At 42.1% G+C, this 22,305-nt stretch overlaps 1 protein-coding gene across 9 annotated transcripts; it reads right to left on the bottom strand.

The window, feature by feature from the left end:
• Window positions 1–1,928: 1,928 nt before the first annotated feature.
• LOC129859609 (RNA-binding motif, single-stranded-interacting protein 1-like) lies at window positions 1,929–21,812 on the bottom strand. Of its 9 annotated transcripts, none has more exons than XM_055929602.1 (13): window positions 21,417–21,812; window positions 14,288–14,439; window positions 12,305–12,363; window positions 12,018–12,109; window positions 9,997–10,157; window positions 9,785–9,864; window positions 9,572–9,684; window positions 8,321–8,461; window positions 8,115–8,165; window positions 5,423–5,521; window positions 5,133–5,216; window positions 4,893–4,968; window positions 1,929–4,782 (listed from the first exon to the last, which is right to left on the bottom strand). In XM_055929602.1, exons 1-12 carry the CDS (start codon window positions 21,465–21,467, stop codon window positions 4,900–4,902), a joined length of 1,152 nt encoding a protein of 383 aa, XP_055785577.1. In that variant the 5' UTR covers window positions 21,468–21,812; the 3' UTR covers window positions 1,929–4,782; window positions 4,893–4,899. The 9 variants fall into 9 exon arrangements, with proteins under 9 accessions (XP_055785577.1, XP_055785574.1, XP_055785576.1 ...); XM_055929599.1 differs by having other exon boundaries at window positions 5,423–5,524; window positions 21,417–21,808; XM_055929601.1 differs by having other exon boundaries at window positions 5,133–5,213; window positions 5,423–5,524; window positions 21,417–21,807.
• Between the last annotated feature and the right edge of the window lie 493 nt (window positions 21,813–22,305).

Genomic DNA, 22,305 nt, shown 5'->3' with positions numbered 1-22,305 from the left:
GCCAGTTCTTGCTGTGAGATGTTACCCCACTCTTCCACCAAGGCACCTTGCGAGACATTTCTGGGGGGAATGATTCTAGCCCTCACCCTCCGATCCAACAGGTCCCAGACGTGCTCAATGGGATTGAGATCCGGGCTCTTCGCTGGCCATGGCAGAACACTGACATTCCTGTCTTGCAGGAAATCATGCACAGAACGAGCAGTATGGCTGATGGCATTGTCATGCTGGAGGGTCATGTCAGGATGAGCCTGCAGGTAGAGTACAACATGAGGGAGGAGGTTGTCATCCCTGTAACGCACAGCGTTGAGATTGCCTGCAATGACAACAAGCTTAGTCCGATGATGCTATGACACACCGCCCCAGACCATGACGGATCCTCCACCTCCAAATCGATCCCGCTCCAGAGTACAGGCCTCGGTGTAACGCTCATTCCTTCAACGATAAACGCGAATCCGACCATCACCCCTGGTGAGACAAAACCGCCGCTCGTCAGTGAAGAGCACTTTTTGCCAGCCCTGTCTGGTCCAGCGATGGTGGGTTTGTGCCCATAGGCGACGATGTTGCCGGGGATGTCTGGTGAGGACCTGCCTAACAATAGGCCTACAAGCCCTCAGTCCAGCCTCTCTCAGCCTATTGCGGACAGTCTGAGCACTGATGGAGGGATTGTGCGTTCCTGGTGTAACTCGGCAGTTTTGTTACCATCCTGTACCTGTCCCGCAGGTGTGATGTTAGAATGTACCGATCCTGTGCAGGTGTTGTTACACGTGGTCTGCCACTGCGAGGACGGTCAGCTGTCCGTCCTGTCTCACTGTAGCGGTGTCTTAGGCGTCTCACAGTACGGACATTGCAATTTATTGCCCTGGCCACATCTGCAGTCCTCATGCCTCCTTGCAGCATGCCTAAGGCACGTTCACGCAGATGAGCAGGGACCCTGGGCATCTTTCTTGTGGTGTTTTTCAGAGTCAGCAGAAAGGCCTCTTTAGTGTCCTAAGTTTTCATAACTGTGACCTTAATTGCCTACCGTCTGTAGGCTGTTAGTGTCTTAACGACCGCCCCACAGGTGCATGTTCATTAATTGTTTATGGTTCATTGAACAAGCATGGGAAACAGTGTTTAAACCCTTTACAATGAAGGGTTTTTACTAATTATTATCTTTGAAAGACAGGGTCCTGAAAAAGGGACGTTTCTTTTTTTGCTGAGTTTACATATGAAATGAGTAAAACATTATGTAAACATTATTAAAGTGGCCAGTGATTCCATGTCTATGTACATAGGGCAGCAGCCTCTAAGGTGCAGGGTTGAGTAACCGGGTGGTAGCCGGCTAGTGACAGTGACTAAGTTCAGGGCAGGGTACTGGGTGGAGGCCGGCGAGTGATGTATCTTTAACAGTCTGATGGCCTTGAGATAGAAGCTGTTTTTCAGTCTCTCAGTCCAAGCTTTAATGCACCTGTACTGACCTCGCCTTCTGGATGATAGCGGGGTCAACAGGCCGTGGCTCAGGTGATTCATGTCCTTGATGATTCTTTGGGACTTCCTGTGACATCGGGTGCTGTATATGTCCTGGAGGGCAGGCAGTGTGCCCCTGGTGATGTGTTGGGCAGATCGCACCACCCTCTGGAGAGCCCTGCGGTTCGGGCGGTGCAGTTGCCATACCAGGCGTGTTGTGTCGTCTGCAAACTCGATAACTGACGCAGTCATGGGTGAACAGGGGGTGCAGGAGGGGGCTGAGCATGCACCCTTGTGGGGCACCTGTGTTGAGGATCTGCGTAGTGGAGGTGTTGTTTCCTACCTTCACCACCTGGGGACGGCCCATCAGGAAGTCCAGGACCCAGTTGCACAGGGCGGGCTTCAGTTAAGATTTAGTAAACAAATAAATCAACAAATAAAATATGAGGCATTAATGACAAAACAAACTCACCTCATAGGGCTGATTCATGGTGGGTTTTTATTCAAATGTTTTTATAAAGGAAAGCACAAGGATAAGATTGGTAGAACAATCTGGTGAAACAATGGCTGTAACATACATAAGGAAACAAAAATACAAAATGAGCGTATTTTTCTTTTCTAACTGATGATTCCCAGCAGCATCATCACCCGGACATGTAAAACAAAAAAATCTATCTTTCTGCATAAATTACTACTATTTCATTTTATTTATCGTCATCAGCCAGTCTATATCACACAAGTGTTGGTTGAATTTGCTGTACAACTAGCCTATTGACCCAGACACAGAATTGCGCTTGGTTCAGACATCGCTAGCTGTGCAAGACTACAAATACAAATGGTTGCAATTTAAACTTCCATCTTTCAGACTTCCGCAACCCCCTCACCACATGAACTGCCAACACAAAGTCCCATACAGCGAAGGTGTGTGTGTGTTTCAAGGGAAGAACAGATCAAGTCTAGCCGCCTACACTACCACGTGGTGGGTTCGCATTCCTCTTTTATTAAAAAAAAAAATCGCCTCATTCCCCAGCCTATTGGAACCTCTGTTCGACAAGCAGCACTTTGTTTTTCTTTTAAGAGACTACAAAACTAAGGCGGAGCTAAAACCACATTCTACCTGTAACAATGTTCATATCGGAAAAACACAACAAAAACAAGATTCAGCATGATACTAAACAAAACAGAATGTTTCTTTATTTGAGGACAGAGTGGTAGGAGGAGGAATTGTAAAAATTGCTATTGGCCAGCTCCTGAGCTTGGCTTTGGATGTGTCCCAAATCACACCCTATTTCCTTTAGAGTGCAACGCTTTTGACCCATAGAGATACATAGAGGACTCTAGTGCCCAGAAGCCTATTGGCTTGGCAGCGCCATTGAGGACTTTCCCCATTTTGAAGTAGTCAACTGGGTGGGACTTCCAATGGGTTAAAGGGATACTTCAGGATTTTGGCAATGAGGCCCTTTATCTACTTCTCCAGAGTCAAATGAATTTGTGGATACCATTTTTATGTCTCTGTGTCCAGTATCATTGAAGTTAGAGGTAGTTTCGTGAGCCAATGCTAACTAGTGTTAGCGCAATGACTGGAAGTCTATGGGTATCTGATAGCATGCTAGTAGATAAAGGGCATCCCTGCCAAAATCGCGAAGTATCCCTTTAAGGAAGGATCATATCATTCCATCCAGGTCACCAGAGGTATCAGCCAATGAATTATACTCATGAGTAAATATTCCATAACTACAGGTGGCAGTATGTCACCAACCTTATCTTTATACCTGTTCAGAACAACACATTCTAGATGGCAGTGTGCACCCTTTCAGTTTGTTTACCAACTCAGAAGTATTAGAAGAAATGTACTTCAAAATGGAGATGGCTTCAATGGAGCTGCCCGTGCTCTCACAAGACGGCATAATGTGATAAATACAATGATGTGATGTCTATCTAAGTCTATGTTTTGAACATAGCCCTATGTGAAAAGCCTATGGGTCAAAAGTAATGCACTACATAAAGAAAAGGGTGCGATTTGGTCCGCAGCTTTTGTGTTCTTCTCTGGTGAAGCGGGCTGGACCTGCAAACCCAGCCATACCAGCCCAGACAGAACTCTGAGGTAGATAAAACCAGTCACACATGACCACACATGGTCAAGATAACCATTAGAGCAAAAAGTTTAATTTTCTTTAAAGACAACCCCGTCAATTTAGCGTAAAGTAAAACAGATTGTAATTTCATCATTAAAGTTAAGCATTTTCTATTAATATTACTGTATCTGTTGAAGTAAAAAATATCAGAGAAAAAAATGTAACCGCCTTGACGTTACCTTACAATTTCCAGCTTGCATTTCTTTTTAGATCTATTTGTGTTTTTTATTTCAATTGTAGGCTATATTGTCTTAATTAGGGAGATGAGATCAGTATGTGTAGCATTTGATGGAGGTCAACATCCCTGGCTGTGTGTGAAATATGACAAAACAAGACACCTACACTGTCAAAGTCTAAAGAGACCTTACTATGGACTGACAGTAGTTCTAATTAAGAGTGGCTGTTCTTTTTAATGTAGCCTGGTTAGACCAGGCTGAATACTGTGATCACCATGAAGTGAAACAGTGAAACGTCAGGGAATCAGTTTGGATTCTGCCAGGCTATGTAAAATGACTATTATGATGTTAGCGGAAGGCACATTATCCAACCCATCATCTATTTGGCAAAACATCTGCTTCTTTATCAGTTCTCTATTCATAGATTGATTGACAGCTGCCAAATGGCCAATTCTACATATTTAATCTGATACAGAAAATCATGTCAGACATTAACCCTAAAAGCCTAATTGAATGGTAATATCTTATAAAGACCAAAAATAAAAACCAGTAACACCTCACCAAGTGAACACTTTTTGCAAGCAACATTTTTTTCATCATATATCTTGGCTAATAAACTACCTATAAAACCCATTGGAAATCTCTTTTCCCTTAAGTCAAAAGATTCCACAAAAAAAAGAATCAATCTCATGCATCTTTTAACATCACTCTGTAGGCTACTTGTCCCATTGCATCCACTTGGAGAATCCGTGGTAAAAAATACACGTCTTTTCGTTTATCAAAATAAAACATTTTTTCCTGTTTTGAAGGGGGGGAATAATTGTTGGTTTTGTCCATTTTTACACCTCTGTCTTCGTTTTACACACCATAGTATCATTGCTGTTGGTTCCATCATACACAGTTGTTTGGTTGAAGCTGTGCAAAAGAGTTCTTACTGAAGTCTGGTCTGGTCCAATCAGGAGAGGCTGTGACTGTGACATCATGAGTCAGCGCCCACAGCTTCCATTACTGCTCACAGAAGTCACCTGACAATACACAACACAATCAGGATCACTACTCCTACTATGAGCAGTGCTACAGTACAATTAAAACTATCACTTCCATCTCATATAGGGACTCATAAGGAAGGACGTACCTTATCGTTACTTGCTCTGTTGACTGTAGGGAGACGAATTGTTGGACGAATCCACTTGTTGCTGTGAACCATTTTCCTGAAGAGGGAAAAACTGTGTAACTTCACATCTTAATATCTGGTATTAGCACCATCAAGTAAGTAATGGCATGGGATGTAAAGATTGTATGTAAAATGGCTGTACTCATGATGAGACATGGATGAATGAGAGGAGATCAACACGATGAGATGGCAAAGACAAACCTCGGAACTTACGGCTGTCTGCTGCATGTGGGCGTACTGAGGCATATAGGCTGCCTGGACTGCAGCGTTGGCTGAAATATACTGCTGTCACAAGGAAAACAACAATATATTAGATTAGCTCAAATCGTGATTTAAGAGATACTGTAACCCTCAGAAGTTAGCCAACTCATTTTCACCCAATCCCAAACCACCACCTATTCCTTAGCCTCTGTGCACTTTAGATCTGAGTTTGCATCAGGTAAAATGAGACTAACTAAATTGCACCTCCCCCTTCCCAGAATCCCCCTCACCGCTCCACTGCTGCCCAATGAGAGATGGCCCATCTGCTGTGTCATGACTGCGGTGGGCTGCATTGTCATGGTGTGGTCCACAGAGGGCGACATTACAGCCTGCTGTAGCAGAGAGAGAGAAAGAGAGAGAGAGATAGAGAAAGATAATAATTCTAGAATCAATACAAGGTCATCCTCATACTCAAATCCATTGAGGATCAATGGAAGGTCTGCAGACAAAAATATCTGGCTTTAAAATGATTGGAATTTGTGGTTAGGTTTAACTGTAATAACTTATTCATAACACTGATTCGGTACAGAGCTGAACAGGGACTGGTTACACTTAATTACATTAACAAGCCTAACAAATGTTGGTTATTTAAAAAAAAATTGAAACAACTAATTGACCGACATCGGTTCAATTATTTTAATTCCATTTTGTTCATTTTGTTTTGGTGACCTTGATGTGCAGATTCTGTAGAGATAAATCAGATCAAGCCTGAATTGTGCAATATAGTAGGGAGTTGCAGTTTCAAACAGGCCAATATTCTACATAGTTTAGCGAAGAAAACATGATAATTAACTACAATGACCATAATCCATTGTGTGCCCAGTTTAAACTTGTCCGATCTGTGCGGCGCAGACATGGAGACAGAGAACAGAGAACGAGAGGGATGGAACGGAGTTGCTTTGCGAGCTTGAAAATGCAGGATCTAAGTGATTGATAGTTGGTTTTCAGCAGTCATAAAAGTATGCCTTATTTACTTTGAAGAACTACTAAAATAGTAATTTTGTCAGACAATATTGGCAGCAGCTTTATAGAGATGATATAATGACTTGGAATAAAAGAATAAAGTCATCAAATAAAGAATTTTATTAAACTATAGTAATGTGAATAAATTATGGTTAATAAGTGATAAGCAGTAATGGTCAGTCACTACCATCAATAATAGTTATATTCTGTGTTGTTACAGTATTCAACCCACATACTGCATAGTGCATTTAATGTAAAAAATAAATAAAAAATAAATAAAAATAAAACCGTGATTATTTTGTAATAATCTAACAGAAACTGAAACAATCTCAAGAAGCACTAATCGCTCAGCACCAACCAAGTGTAACTTGTGACTTCAAGTTAGTTCGATTAATCAGACAAGCTCAGCACCCCCCAAAAATACATATTTTTTAGGCCTCAAGGCCATCCGTATAAGCCAAAAGTCCTTGAGGGAATGTACCATTTCCTTCTCAAAATGGGGGGAAACAGACACAGACACTTGTTCTACTTGAAACCATCTGCTGAGAGATGCAAATCGTTCTGTCATAAGACCGTGTCTGCTGCAGGCATTTCCTGTTGGCTCCATACAGCAGTGGGAGCAGAGAACTAGAGGCCAGAGAGGCACAGATGTATCTCGGTCCCAAATTACACCCTTTTCCCTCAAACTCAACTCTGGACCATTTTTCATTGTTCCCCTCTAATCAGGGACTGATCTAGACCTGGGACACCAGGTGGGTACAAATAATTATTAGGCAGAACATACAACCAGCAGGCTCTGGATCTAGTAGGATAAGAGTTGAATACCCCTGCCCTGTTCCCTACATAGTGCACAACTTTTGACCAGAGTCCAGAGTCAGTTAGCTACAGGAAAAGAGAGCTCTCTGCTTTTGTCTCAGGCTCTGGTCAAAAGTAGTGCACTATATAGGGAATAGGGTGCAAATTCAGACGCAACCTTAATCCACCGTGTCACATCCAGATGATAAAAGGAAAAGAGCTCAAGAGCTTAAACTCACCAGGGGAGGTTCCCCTTTAAATACTAATCAAAACAATTGATTTGTTCCGCACTCACTGAAATATGAGGGAATGTTCCGGTTCCCAGAACTGGGCTCGGGCTCGGCTCTGTTTTGTTCTGTTCTCTTCCCACACAGATTTTGGGGGTGTTTATTCTGCAGCGTCAGCAGAACTCGCTGATTAAAGTAACACATTCTGGTTTTGAATCAGGGTATTTGTAACTGAGGTAACATGTCATATGTCAGCCTCTCAACAAATACTATCAGCGGAATAAGATATATACAGGGGCGAATATGACTTTTAACAAGGCACACCTGTTAATTGAAATGCATTTCAGGTGACTACCTCATGAAGCTGGTTGAGAGAATGCCAAGAGTGTGCAAAGCTGTCATCAAGGCAAAGGGTGGCTATTTGAAGAATCTCAAATATAAAATATATTTTGATTTGTTTAACACTTTTTTGGTTACTACATGATTCCATATGTGTTATTTCATAGTTTTGATGTCTTCACTATTATTCTAGAATGTAGAAAATAGTAAAAATAAAGAAAAACCCTTGAATGAGTAGGTGTTCTAAAACTTTTGACCGGTAGTGTATATGTCCCCCCACTTCTAAAACCGAAGTTGCGCCCCTGGATATATATTTAACTATTTTTTTCACTATGTTTTTGTATATGGGAAGTAGCCGACTAACTGTATTATTAGTCGTATGTATGAGATACGCATGGTATAAATTGTCCAATTAAATGTTTACTTGCAGTATGTCTGTAGTCTACATGCATAGCATTATGAATTGAGTAAGAATTAGTTTCTTTCACTGTGTGTTTTGTACCAGGGTAGGGTAGTACTCTATTTGTGGCAAAATGGTCTGACACATATTTTCTAGCACTGTGTGTGTGGAGTAAGAAAGACATTTCATTTCTCTTACCGGGTGTTGCATGATGTAAGGCTGGTGGGCCATCCAGGAAGGATTCTGTATCTGCCGCATGAAAGGGTAGGGTTAACCTCATGCCACATTCTTCATATTTACATAACATTTACATTTTAGTCATTTAGCAGGCACTCTCATCCAAAGCGACTATCATCTTTTGATCCTTTATATTGAATTAACTCCAGGATAAATGATGTGCCTACCTGGTAGGAGGTGACAGGAGACATGTAGGGGGACATGGCTTGCTGAGCCATCATTCTATTGGCCGTTAGGGTGTAGGGAGAGGCATAATAGCCGTTCTGCATAGCAGCTGAGGTGGGGTCGTAGGTGAGAGTCATCCCGCCCTGGTTGGACAAAACAGAACCATCACACAAAGCCAGATCTTTATCATCTAACCGTCACATTAGCATCACAATACCAACCATTAAATCAGTACCGTGATCTGTAATGGGCTATGCAGTGGTTCCTTAAACTGTGGGGCGTGCCCCCCTGGGGTCGGCAGGGGGGGGGGGGGCAAACGATAGAATTGTGTAGAACTGCAGAAAATAAGCTTTAAACCTGCAAAATGCAGTCCACCAAGAAGAGGTGGAAAAAGTACCCAATAGTCATACTTGAGTAAAAGTAAAGATACCTTCATAGAAAATGACTCAAGTAAAAGTAAAAGTCACCCAGTAAAATACTACTTGAGTAAAAGTCCAAAAGTATTTGGTTTTAAATATACTAGTATCAATAGTAAATGTAATTGCTCAAATATACTTAAGTACAAAAGTAAAAGTATAAATATTTTCAAATTCCTTTTATTAAGCAAACCGGACAGCACCCTTTTCTAGTTTTTGGATAGCTAGGGGCACACTCCAACACTCAAACGAAGCATGTGTGTTTAGTGAGTCTGCCAGATCAGACGCAGTATGGATGACCAGGGATGTTCTCTTGATAAGTGCGTGAATTTGACCATTTTACTGTCATGCTAAGCATTCGAAATGTAACGAGTACTTTTGGGTGTCAGGGAAAATGTATGGGGTAATAAGTACATTATTTTCTTTAGGAATGTAGTGAAGTAAAAGTAGTTGTCAAAAATAATAATAGTAAACTACAGATAAGTAGTACTTTAAAGTATTTTTACTTAAGTACTTTACTCCACTAGTCATGAACAGTTCTTGTGCCTATAGAAATAGACAAGGTGTGTGTGCTCAACTGCCGGTGGGGAGGGGGGGAGTCCCGAATGCTGGAAGGGGGACCCGGGTGAAAAAGTTAATGAAACCCTGCTCTAATGAACTGGTCTCTCAGGATAGGATTAACACTGGGCCCTTGGCAAGTCAGTCAACACTAGAAATGAGGTCATGCATTTTATTCTTAAAATGCCCTTTATTAGTCTGGCAGGGAGAGAAAACGTGCAGTTGTTGGTCCTCCCACAGAGACATCCAGACAGATGGGACGGACAGAGAGGCACTTACAAGTCTGAGCTCTCCCTCTCTGGGCCATGTCCGACCGCTGGGGATGTATGGACTGTGGCTGTGCCTCTTCCTCTGACCATCGGCAAACTTACACAGCAGGGGCTCAGAGGGAGCTGGAGAGGGAAAAAACACATCATCCTCACCATTAGCGAAACCAAAAAGTGAGCATCGCAGCCCAAAGCATGAGAGAGAATAAGAGAAAATAGACCTTACCCATAGTTCCAGGCGCTGTCTTGATAAACTTCCCATTGAAGTGGGCTATGACTGAGTTACACATCTCCTTGGACTCCATCCTGAGAATAGTAGACACAAGTCACACATGAATCAATGGGACCGAAATTAGAAAAAGTAGCAGGATTTGAACCCACAACCCTTCGAGTTACCGACGTCCGTCAAACTGTTACTGAGCATTGAGATGTTCTCACCTGGCGAAGCCGACCCCTCTGCTGGCCCCGCTGTAGTCTCTGAGGACGCGGGTGGAGATGACCTGTCCAAAAGGCCTCAGCAGCCCCTCCAGCTCTTGCTCGTCTACAGACACAGGCAGGTTGGAGATGTACAGGTTGGTGGGGTCCTGCTCCTGTTGCTGCTTAGAGAGAGGGACAGAGAAATGAACCGAGAGGTATCAGGATCCTTTCCCTCCAAAGAATCTACGGTAATTTGGACGGCAACACCAACTTAAACCACAATAGCACTCGAGGACAACCACATGGACATTTCACTCTGATTAAAATGATGCGTTGACACAATTTGAGTCTGTGATGATATCCAAGCCAGGATATCCAAGCCATAACAACAACAAAAGAACACAACTGAACATGAGTCAGCTAGGGTTGTGTGTTGCCTTAGTGACGGTCACGTCCAGGTCATGAGGGGTCTTCAGTCAACAACTCTGTAAATGCGTTATCAAGGACTTGAGTTTCTATGGCCCTTGATTTGCTCATTATGGCGATTGGTCTCTTTTTCTATTTTCTACGCATCCTCTCCATAGATTTAACACCTGGTTCAGTTCTCCCATCTTTACCATTACGAGCTCAACAGCTGAGCAGTACAGTTATGCAGCTACCATAAAGGCACACTGTGTTCTGCTGGCCTCGGCAGAAATACAGGAGCTAGCTAGACACAGGTCCCCTGAGAGAGAGAAAGAGAGATAGCAGAAATGCGCTGACAGAGAGAAATATATATGGAAAAGTGAAACCGGTGAAACTGGGAGGAGGAGAGCAGTGTTAAAGTACTTATATAAAAAATATTGTACTTTTTACTCCTTACATTTTCCTTGACACCCAAAAGTACATTTTGAAAGCTTAGCAGGACAGGGAAATGGTCAAATTCACACACTTATCAACAAAACATGCCATCTGCCTCTGAACCTGGTGGACTCATTAAACACACATGCTTTGTTTGTAAATTATGTCTGAATGTTGGAGTGTGCCCCTGACTATCCGTAAATGTAAGAAAACAAGAAAATGGTGCCGTCTAGTATGCTTAATATAAGGAATTTGAAATGACTTATACTTGTACTTTTACTTTTGATACTTAACTATATTTTAGCAATTACATTTATTTTTGATACTTACGTATATTTTAAACCAAATTCGTTTATACTTTTACTAAAGTAGAATTTTACCGGGTGACATTCACTTTTACTTCAGTCATTTTCTATTAATTAAGGTATCTTTATTTTTTACTCAAGTATGACAATTGGGGACTTTTTCCACCACTGGAGAAGAGGTTCAAATCATAGGCCGAGGTTGAAAAAAAGACCACCCTATTTCACCAAAGAAGTATTCAAACTAATAAGCATAACATCAGTAATTGGACATGGAACGTTAGCATAGCATGCTAACTGATAACACAGCATGAAATTCTACCTGGGAGTATCATAACCAGAGCACATTAATTAGTAGTTGCTGTGTGCCACGAGACAGTCATAATATTTGCATAGCAGCAGAAATCTGTCCGTCCTGTTCTGTGCGTGCATGTGGACCGACTGTTTTTTGGCAGCGAGCGGGAGAGGGAAGGGAGGACATCTGGCTTCATTTGAGAACGTGAATAGGGTCACCGCCTGAACAGCCAGCCAGTCAGCTGGGGTCATGTGACTGACTCTGCTGCTCTGCTTTACACACACACACAAACATACACATACACACACACACACACACACACACACGCACATGTACATTGCACACACAAACACACACACGCACAGTTAAATGCACACGCACACAGTTAAATGCACACGCACAGTCCACTGCTCCAAATAATCTGTCATTGTAATTTACAAAACAGAGACATGGAATGGAACATTAGCATAACATGCTAACTCATAACATAGCATAAAATGCTAACCAGGAGTATCCTATCCCAGAGCACATTAATTAGTAGTTGCTGTGCTACGAGACAGACAGTCTGTTGTTCTGCTAACAGAAGAACACAGAGTTCCTCTCACCTTAGCCATCTGGGCTTGTATCCCACTGGTCTTTAGGGCATGGACCGTCTTCTGGGCTGATGCAGGGCTGTCAAAGTCCACAAACCCATACCCTGGAGTTGGAGGAGCACAGAAACAACCGTCATATACAGTACTACAACGTAATATTAGTTTGCTTTACATTACATTGCAAATGCATTTGCTTAGTAGCATACCAGTGTGTGATACTATCTGACAACCGTAAAATGTATCATTTGTTTCGATATATTGGAGAAAAGGAGATAAATATTAGCATACGTGATACTGACCTTTACATTTGTTGGTTGTTTTATCGAGGATAGCCTTTGCCGATACGATCTTGCCGTATCTATGAACACGAGAAGAATCGAATGTTAATAACAGGATGTTGCTCTTTTATCCTTTAACTGTATTGATTATCACTACAATATGCACACATTATTGTTTTAAATGTCAAACTATATTTCAATCTACTGATCCTCTCTATTTGGTACAGTATGTGTTATGAAAGCTCAATGGTTAAAGCTGGTTGAAATGATGTCAATACAATCAGTTTACAACCCACATATGGTTGTAGTTACGTCATTTCAACCACTTGCTGGGGGGGGGGGGGGGTCATTTTAGCTTCAAATATATGAATCCATTAAAAAAATACTGTATGCCCTATATCGCAGACAGAGTGTCGCTCTACTGCTAAACTTCTACAACAAGGGCCGGGAGTCAGAACGCTAGGCTTGCACAAGAACGCATGACATCATCGCTGAGAAGAAGGCAGCCATTTAAGCCGGGTGAGGCAACCGGGTGGTGAGGCTTGGAGGGAACATATTAAGCCTTATGACCACACAGCACACCATGTTATTTCAGTAGACTCATTTAAGAGAATCAATTCCTCATTGTGTCTTTAACCACATTGTGTCTTTAACCGAATTAAACCCCCATACTAACTGGCATACTAAAAGGCACTTCTGCCGAGTCACTGAATGACGTCAATAATTACAACAGACTAAAGACAAGAGGTTAACGCAATCCATTGCGATCACACATTGCAGTATTTACACAGTAGCATACAAATATATGTATAAAACTCTGAAAGCTTTGGGCAGTGTAAAAAATAACAAATTGACTCCCCACACAGGAACCTAGCTACAAACATCCATAATATGTCAAATATGTGTGGTGGGATGTAGATATATAAAGAGACAACAAACATTGCTACAACAGCCCACATTATGTCAAAGAGCAGCCTGACGTTAGTCCAAAGAGAAAACAATAGATGCCTAGCATAGCCTAACTATTTGTTCATGTCAACACTCCATGTTACAGTACTTGAAAAACAGCCTGTGTCATAAACTATGCTCAGACTCAGACAGAAATACCCGAGTTGAAAGGATGCCAAGCCGTTTTGTGGAACTGGTATTTTAAGGACGTGCATCATGCTTTGGTTGAACTAAACGCTTGGCTAACATTAGCCTGGTTGCAATGAAAGGCTCATTCATTCCTGCTTTGTGCCGGCGAGCAGGCCACCACCGTTGGGAGCAAAACACAAGCAAACAACACAGCAACAGCGGCTGTTGCCCCTGGTAACATGGTTGAATGCTTCGCTCCATATGCTTGTGGTCCAGCGGAGGCCAGAGGCGCACAGAGACAAACCCAACCAAACATGACAATTGCTGCATTCACCAATCCCAATACTGTAGAAAACAGTCACGTTCCCTAATCTCTCGTCTCTACAGATACAGTATCATGTAAACACAGTTCCCATGGTTTAGTTGGTTGGAGGGGTGCTAGCTAGTGGCCTCTATGCTTGGTTCATGCATGGTCCACATGAATATGGTATTGGCATATATAGCTGGAACAAGCTGTTCTAATTCATCATAATACTGTGTGTAAGTCAGTCAGTGCTTGTGTAGACTTGTGTGTGTGTGTGTGTCTGTGTGTGTAAGTTTTCATGTTTGTACGTGTGAGTGTGTGTGTGTGTGTGTTTGTGTGTGTGTGTGTGTGTGCGTGCGTGCGTGCGTGCGTGCGTGCGTGCCTGCATAAAAGAGATACGGAAAGAGAGAGAGAGCGAGAGCGAGAGAGGGAGGAGGTGGACAAGGTGACAGACATACATTGTAGGAATTAGTCAAACTGCACATTCAGGCAAGGCATCATTCCCAGAAGTCAATGTGGTAACGATTCTGGTTCAAAATGTGTGTGTGTGCGCGCGCTTTCATGTTCATGTTTATACACATGTATGTATGCCTACGAGTGTGTGTGTACTGAGCAGTACTCACGGCTGGCAGAGCTTGACCAGGTCCAGGTCAGTGGTTGCTGGAGGCAGGCCGCGGATGTACAGGTTCGTTTTGCTGAGCTGGTCCCATCCTGTGGTGCTGCTGTTGCTGCTGGTGCTCACCGTGCTGGGGCTGGCTGGGGCCATGGGGTACGACTGCAAGGAAGAGACAAGACACTGTCGGGTACACAGTAAACACACGGTCACTCTGTTGTCCTCCGTTAACAGCGGTGTCTGTGCCTCAACCAGGAAAGAAAAGGAAATCCTGGACAGACTAGAGACGAGTTTCAACTCAGACACATTTGTAGTTATATGATATTTACACAGGTAAGAGACAAGAGAGGACATCGGGTACACACAATGCCACTGACTTAACACACACACCAGTAAGCAGGCAAAAACACACACATATATGCACGCGGACAAAGACACACCCACACACAGACACACACACCCTCACGTACACAGACACACAGACAACACACACCCTCACGTACACAGACACACACACCCTCACGTACACAGACACACAAACACACACAGAGACAAACTGGTGTCCCTTGCCTACGGAAATATGAAACATGGCCTCCAGTGGCCTTTGTGCCACACCCAGAAAATACATCTGGGAATCTAGGAAACGTACACAGTATCATGATGTTTTTCATGCTTTTACTCGAGGTGAGACGCAGGTAGCTGATAAGACCCACGGCACACTGAGCACAGACTGTCAACAAGGCTCAGCTATATACCTAGCTTCCGCTTCCTGACACGCAAGGCAAAACAGTGCCCCCCCCCACCCACACCCCCAAGCTAGTCTATAGCGTAACCGAATCAACCGAAGCTTATGACATGACAGGCTCGCGTGCCATTCTTAGCTGGTGACGTGAGACTGAGATTCTATTTCACATAGACTATAAACACATCATGATGTGTTTTTTCAAGAACAGTCTATGCCATCTTATCGCGTAATTTCCCATCTGGTTTTGGACATCCAAACCATGATGACATTCTAATGTTGTATTGTGATATAATGTGTGAGTGCAGCAGTGAGATAACAAGAATGTATGTGTGTGCATTATTTGACTCATGCCCTAATCAACTGTGTGTAACACTGTGAGTTACACACAGTCACATATTAGGTCCATGCATATCATTGTAGCTCCAACACTAACACCAGGGCATCAGTGGTGGGAAAAGTACCCAATTGTCATACTTGAGTAAAAGTAAAGATACCTTCATAGAAAATGACTCAAGTATAAGTGAAAGTCACCCTGTAAAATACTACTTGAGTAAAAGTCTACATGTATTTGGTTTTAAATATACTTAAGTATCAAAAAGTAAATGTAATTGCTGAAATATACTTAAGTGTCAATAGTCAATCATTTCAAATTCCTTATATTAAGCAAAACCAGACAGCCCAATTTTCTTGTTTTAAAAATGTACAGATAGATACAAATGAAACATGTGTGTTTAGTGAGTCCGCCAGATCAGAGGCAGTAGGGATGACCAAGGATGTCCCCTTGATAAATGTGTGAATGGACCATTTTCCTGTCCTGCTAAGCATTCAAAATGTAGTACTTTTGGGTGTCAGGAAAAATGTATTGTGTAAAAAGTACATTATTTTCTTTAGGAATGTAGTGAAGTAAAAGTAGTCAAAAATATAACTAGTTAAGTATAACTACTTAAGTAGTACTTTAACGTATTTTTACTTACGTTCTTTACACCACTGGAGAGCATATAGTAGTTGACAGCACCAGTCACGCTATTCGGCCCTGCTACAACTGACAGTAGTAGTGAGATTGTGTAATCTGTTGAGCTAGTGCATCAGCTATTCATCTGTGAAGAGCACACTTCTCCAGCGTGCCAGTGGCCATCGGTTACGATGCTAAACTGCATTTAGGTCAAGACCCTGGTGAGGACGATGAGCATGCAGATGAGCTTCCCTGAGACGGTTTCTAACAGTTTGTGCAGAAATTCTTCAATTGTGAAAACCCACAGTTTCAGCAGCTGTCTGGCTGGCTGGTCTCAGTCGATCCCGCAGGTGAAGAAGTCGGATATGGAGGCCCTGGGCTGGCGTCGTTACATGTGGTCTGCGGTTGTGAGGCCGGTTGGATGTACTGCCAAATTCTCTAAAATGACATTGGAGGCGGTATATGGTAGAGAAATGAACATTCAATTCTCTGGCAAAAGCTCTGGTCTTACAGTCAGCATGCCAACTGCACGCTCCCTCAGAACTTGAGCCATTTTTAGCATGTTGTTGTGTGACAAAATTACAAGGTGCACCTGTGTAATGATCATGCTATTTAATTAGCTTCTTGATATGCCACACCTGTCAGATCGATGGATTATCTTTGCAAAGGAGAAATGCTCACTAACAGTGATGTAAACACATTTGTGCACAACATTTTTGAGAAATTTGATTTTTGTGCGTATGGAACATTTCTGGGATCTTTTATTTCAGCTCATGATGGAACCAAAACTTTACATGTTGCGTTTATATTTTTTGTTCAGTGTTATATATATACACGGTGCCATGAAAAAGTATGTGCCCCCTTTCTGATGTTCTCTATTTTTGTATATTTTTGATACTAAATGTTATCAGATCTTCAACCAAAACCTAATATTAGATAAAGGGAACCTGGTTTTACAAATAACGAAATATATAGATATTTTTTTATTTTATTTATTCAACAAAGTTGCAGTATGCAACACCCAATAATTCCCCTGTGTGAAAAGGTAATTGCCCCTTACACTCAATAACTGGTTGTGCCACTTTTAGCTGCAATGAATGCAACCAAATGCTTCCTATAGTTGTCGATCTGTCTCTCACATCGCTGTGGAGGAAGTTTGGCCCACTCTTGCATGCAGAACTGCTTTAACTCAAGGATATGTGGGTTTTCAAGCATGAACTGCTCGTTTCAAGTCCTGCCATAACATCTCAATTTGGGATAAGGTTTGGACTTTGACTAGGCCCTTCCAAAACTTTAACCATTTTCATGTAGACTTGATTGTGTGTTTTGGATCATTGTCTTGCTGCATGACCCAGCTGCACTTCAGTTTCAGCTCACAGACGGATGGCCTGACATTCTCCTGTAGAATTCTCTGATGCAGAGCAGAATTCATGGTTCCTTCTATTAAGGCAAGTTGTCCAGGTCCTGAGGCAGCAAAGCATTCCCAAACCATCACACGACAACCACCATGCTTGACCGTTGGTATGAGGTTCTTACTGTGGAATGCAGTGTTTGGTTTTCACCGGCGATAATTGGACCCATCTCATCCAAAAAGTTGACTCAAGTTTGCCAAAAAGCACCTGGATGATCATCAAGACTCTGGGAAGAATGTCCTATTGGACAGATGATTTAAAAGTCTAACTTTTTAGGACGACATGCTTCCCATTATGCCTGTGAAAAGACATTCAGCACTACTGTTCTTTCTAGAATTTTCTAGCATGGAGTTTTTCCATTTCACCAAGCTCCAGAATGTCGGCAGTGAAATATAATGAGATGAATAGGGGTAGGAGTTTTTCGTAGTCACATGGTCAGGAACAAATCCTCACCCTAGGTCTATGCATTGCAGAATGCACTATAGGCTATAATAATAATGGGTGCTTATGTTTGTCTTTATATGTGTGAAATATGTGTGTGTTTTGCATATCCCAACTCCCCCATTATTCACAGCAATTAGGGTTAAGTGCCTTGCTCAAAGGAACAATAACAGACTTGTCACACTTTCAGGTCAGGGATTCAAACTAACAACCTTTTGGTTACTGGCCAAATGCTCTTGCCACTAGCCTACCTGCCGCTAGGCTATTTCCCTGGTGACATTCTTGCGTGGGGTGCTGTCTACACTCCTTCCATCACGGTTCCTTCCTAGTACTACAGTCTGGTCTGGTGTGTCAGTGGGAACCTACCACACATTCTCTGAGGCAAACCAGAGCCCTCCTCTGCAAGGCATTTCCTTCCTCTTACTCATTAAAATAGCTCCAACCCCGCAGAAGCCCCCCTAGGAAAATCTAGAATGGCATGCGGCAGACCAATTCATCTGTGAATTAAGAAAAAACATGTTCTGCCTTCCACCATTTGAAAACATATTTCCCAAAACAAAATGGTGAGCTAAATTACATTAAGATGGCCACCACATTGAATTAGGGCTAGGACTACTGGTATCGTTTAGGATGGAGATATCTTAAGCCTACCCACAGAATGCACACATAATCACCTCCATCTTGTGGACTAGAATCTTTGACGAAGCGAAGAAGTAAGAACCGTTGCATAACTAATTCAGATAAACAACAGATGATTATGCCTATGGATATCTTTACGGGTGGAGATCTACTAAGCCTACCAGACAGAATCTACACACAATCACCTCCATCTTGTGGACTAGATGGTTGAATCAGCAGCCTGGTCTCATAGACTAGACGTAACATAGTACATCACTGGGGCTAAGCTTCCTGCCATCCAGGACCTATATACTAGGCGGTGTCAGAGGAAGACACGAAAAATTGTCAAAGACTCCAGTCACCCAAGTCATAATGTTCTCTCTGCTACGGCACGGTAAGCGGTACCGGAGTGCAAAGTCTCTGTCCAAAAGGCTCCTTAACAGCTTCTACCCCCAAGCCATACTGTAAGACTGCTGAACAATTAATCAAATGGCCATCTGGACTATTTACATTGACACCCCCCTTTGTTTCTACACTGCTGCTACTCGCTGTTAATTATCTATGCATAGTCACTTTACCCCTACCTACATGTACAAATTACTTCGACTAACCTGCACCCTCGCACATTGACTTGGTACTGGTAACTCCTGTATATAGCCTCATTATTGTTATTTTATTTTTTACTTTAGTTTATTTAGTAAATATTTTCTTAACTCTATTTCTTGAACTGCATTGTTGTAAGTAAGCTCGTAAGTAACCATTTCACGGTAAGGTTGTAATCGGCGCATGTGACAAATAAAATGTGATTTGATTTAGTAAACATAAATCGGGAGCACTGAAATTAGTATAGGTTAAGTTTGGTATGGTTACATAAGACAGAAGGTTACTTAAAGTGGCAATATGTCACTTTTTGGGCGACACGACCAAATTCACATAGAAATGTGAGTTATAGATATATCATTCTACTTGAATGCAAGTCTAAGAAGCAGTAGATCTGTTTTCTATGATTCTCGTTCTTAAGTATTGTTTTTGAATCTTTTACTTTCGGTTTTGTACACCAGCTTCAAACAGCTGAAACAACAATATATTTGCTTATGGAAAATACTTCACAGCGGTTTAGATGGCACAATGATTCTCTACACTATACTAGTTTATTTTGTCACAAACTGAAATTGGGCTAACTATTAGATTTTTTACAATCAGGAAATGGCACGACGATTTCTGCATCGGGCGTATAACGTGTACGTCTAGCATCCCAAAGGTTGCGTGTTCGAATTTCATCACGGGCAACTTGTGCATTTTAGCTAATTAGCAATTTTGCAACTACTTACTACTTTTTAGCTACTTTGCAACTACTTAGGATGTTAGCTAAACTTAACTCTTTAACCTAACTCCTAACCTTAACCCTAACTCCTAGCCTAGCTAACATTAGCCACCTAGCTAACGTTAGCCACAACAAGTTGGAATTCGGAACATAGCATAAGTTCTGGAGATTCGTAACATATCATACCAACTGCAGTTCGTAACATATCATACGAATTGTAATTAGTAACATATCATACGAAATGGAAGACGGACATCCACAAATGCATACATACCATACGAAACGTAACATATCATACTAATTGGGGTGTCCCGGATTTACATGTACTATGTCTACCCCTGAGTCCAGGTTGGAATCAGTGGTGAACTACAGTGTGGAGTGGTAAAGAAGGACTGAAGAACCAACTAATTTAGATGACTACCTGATTATTGGGCCTATTGGAATCATTCAGTGCGGATATAGCTACAAATTGCAATCACCTCCATCTTGTGGACTAGACGGCTGAATCAGTGGTGAACTACAACAGAGTAGTGGTACAGAACCACTGCATAAGTAGCTACACCTGAAAAGGCTCATTATAGATGCATGAACACCCATGCTCACTCCAGCACACTGACCCACATTAGGCAGAAGCTGAGCACGCCACTCACTAGAAGGCCTACCGGGCCGAACCTACTCAGGTGGTGGAGCAGGGCCTACTGTATCACTAGTCGGCCTATACAGAGCATGTTCTATTCTAACAATACCAACAAGGAATCTAAGATGTAGTAGGCCTGCAGTGCCTTCTGTAGCTATGCATCATCATAACTATTCTATTCTTTATTACTCTGTTCTATTGCTATTCTATTCAATCCTACAAGGAATCGAACAAATGGGACATTTGAACTACAATTTAAATGCCATACATTTGTGTGACCTGCGCGGCCTATTTTCATTAAAAACATGCTGAAGAAATAAGGTGTTTCTCCTCCAAGACTTGGGGATGTAGAGATAGAATATCGTAGGCCTACATTTGAAAAGCTGGGGAAATAAAACGGTGTATGTTCAGTGTATAAGGTGATTCTTCTTGTGAACATTATCGCAATGTTATTATAGCAATAGGCCTAACCTGGGTTACCTGGACCATACGGAGGGTCTCTCTCTCTTTCTCTCCCTCAGTCCTCCAGTAAATGAATGCGTAATTATATCATACATCATATAGGTCTATTCCTTCATCAGTTAGTTACCTTCTGAATGAGCAATTCGATGCGTATCTGAACGTTAAAAATGTTATCCTATTCAGGGAATCAATCTATTTGGATGATAGTTGTTATAAGCCATTAGGGCCTAATACAATAAAAGCTGCTAGATAGGCTATTCTGTAATGCTAATTCAAGGACAAAGCCGATATTATAAAATGGACACTAATGCACAGAACATACTTGACCAAAATGTAGTGTAGCGAGCTACGGACAGTCACACTACATCACTTTGCAACCTGACTGTAGGTGAGCGGTGTTATAACACTATAATAACGACTGTCGCTTCTCGTGACCGTGTTAACTGAGGTGATAAGACAGCTGGGCCGTACGCACATTCGAATTGGATGCGTTCAAGGGACTTATGGCACCGTTTTGGACCATCCCAGCCAGGGCTTTTTTGGCCTACCTGCTTCCGATATGTGCTCTTCAACGGGTTGGCAGTATTTGCAAAGATCATCCTGGATAGTCTATTCCAGTTATTCCGAGATAAAAAGCTTGTTTCCCCAAAAAAGTCAGCTACATGCAGACCCGTTTATTAAAAGCCAGTGGGTTTATTTGGAAAAAATCCGCATATCGACCGGGTTAGAAATAAACTCCGATATTTCCGTTTTCGATCCTGATTCAAATGTCCTTGCCGCGTTGTCACATCTGTAGGCTACCTAACATAGGCTACACTGCGTAGGTTATATGGTTTAATCCCACCAAAGTGTCGTCCAACCCAGGCATCAAAACTCAGTTCAGTTCATTGATCTACGACGTCCTGCTGACCACTCCTGAGTCCCACCTACTACAGACCAAACCATTGCGCATACGATAGAGGTGCGTTTAAAGATATAATCAAATAACCTTGATATTGAGTACGGCTAGTATTAATATTCTGAACACAAAACACGTTTCAATGTTTGACAATCAACATATAACTAGTCACTACCATGAAAGATACATGTGAATACGCAAATGAATACATTGTATCAATTTGTCGTTCCCCATACCCCGCGTTTTGTTGGCGCCCACACATACCATACATTCTTTACCCCCTCCCCCATTGACTCCCTCCCCCTCCCGGAGTCCAATGGTTAAAGCGAGAGATGAGAATTGACAGGTCAGGATGTAAAGGATAGGCGGTTCTGTTAGATAAGCAAAATACTGTAATATGTCATTGGTTTGTGCCTCACTAACATGAACGTTCAAGACAAGGCGGTGTCTAGGGTGTTTTTAAAAAGGGACAGGGATAGAGATAGGAAGGATATAGGTTAGAAATTGTAATCTATTGTAAGCTATTTCCTCCAGCTCCT

Source organism: Salvelinus fontinalis, chromosome 7, assembly GCF_029448725.1.
Source record: "Salvelinus fontinalis isolate EN_2023a chromosome 7, ASM2944872v1, whole genome shotgun sequence".
Lineage (NCBI taxonomy): Eukaryota > Metazoa > Chordata > Actinopteri > Salmoniformes > Salmonidae > Salvelinus > Salvelinus fontinalis.
Note: the sequence above shows the minus strand (reverse complement) of the source record. Positions and strands in the feature narration are given on the sequence as shown.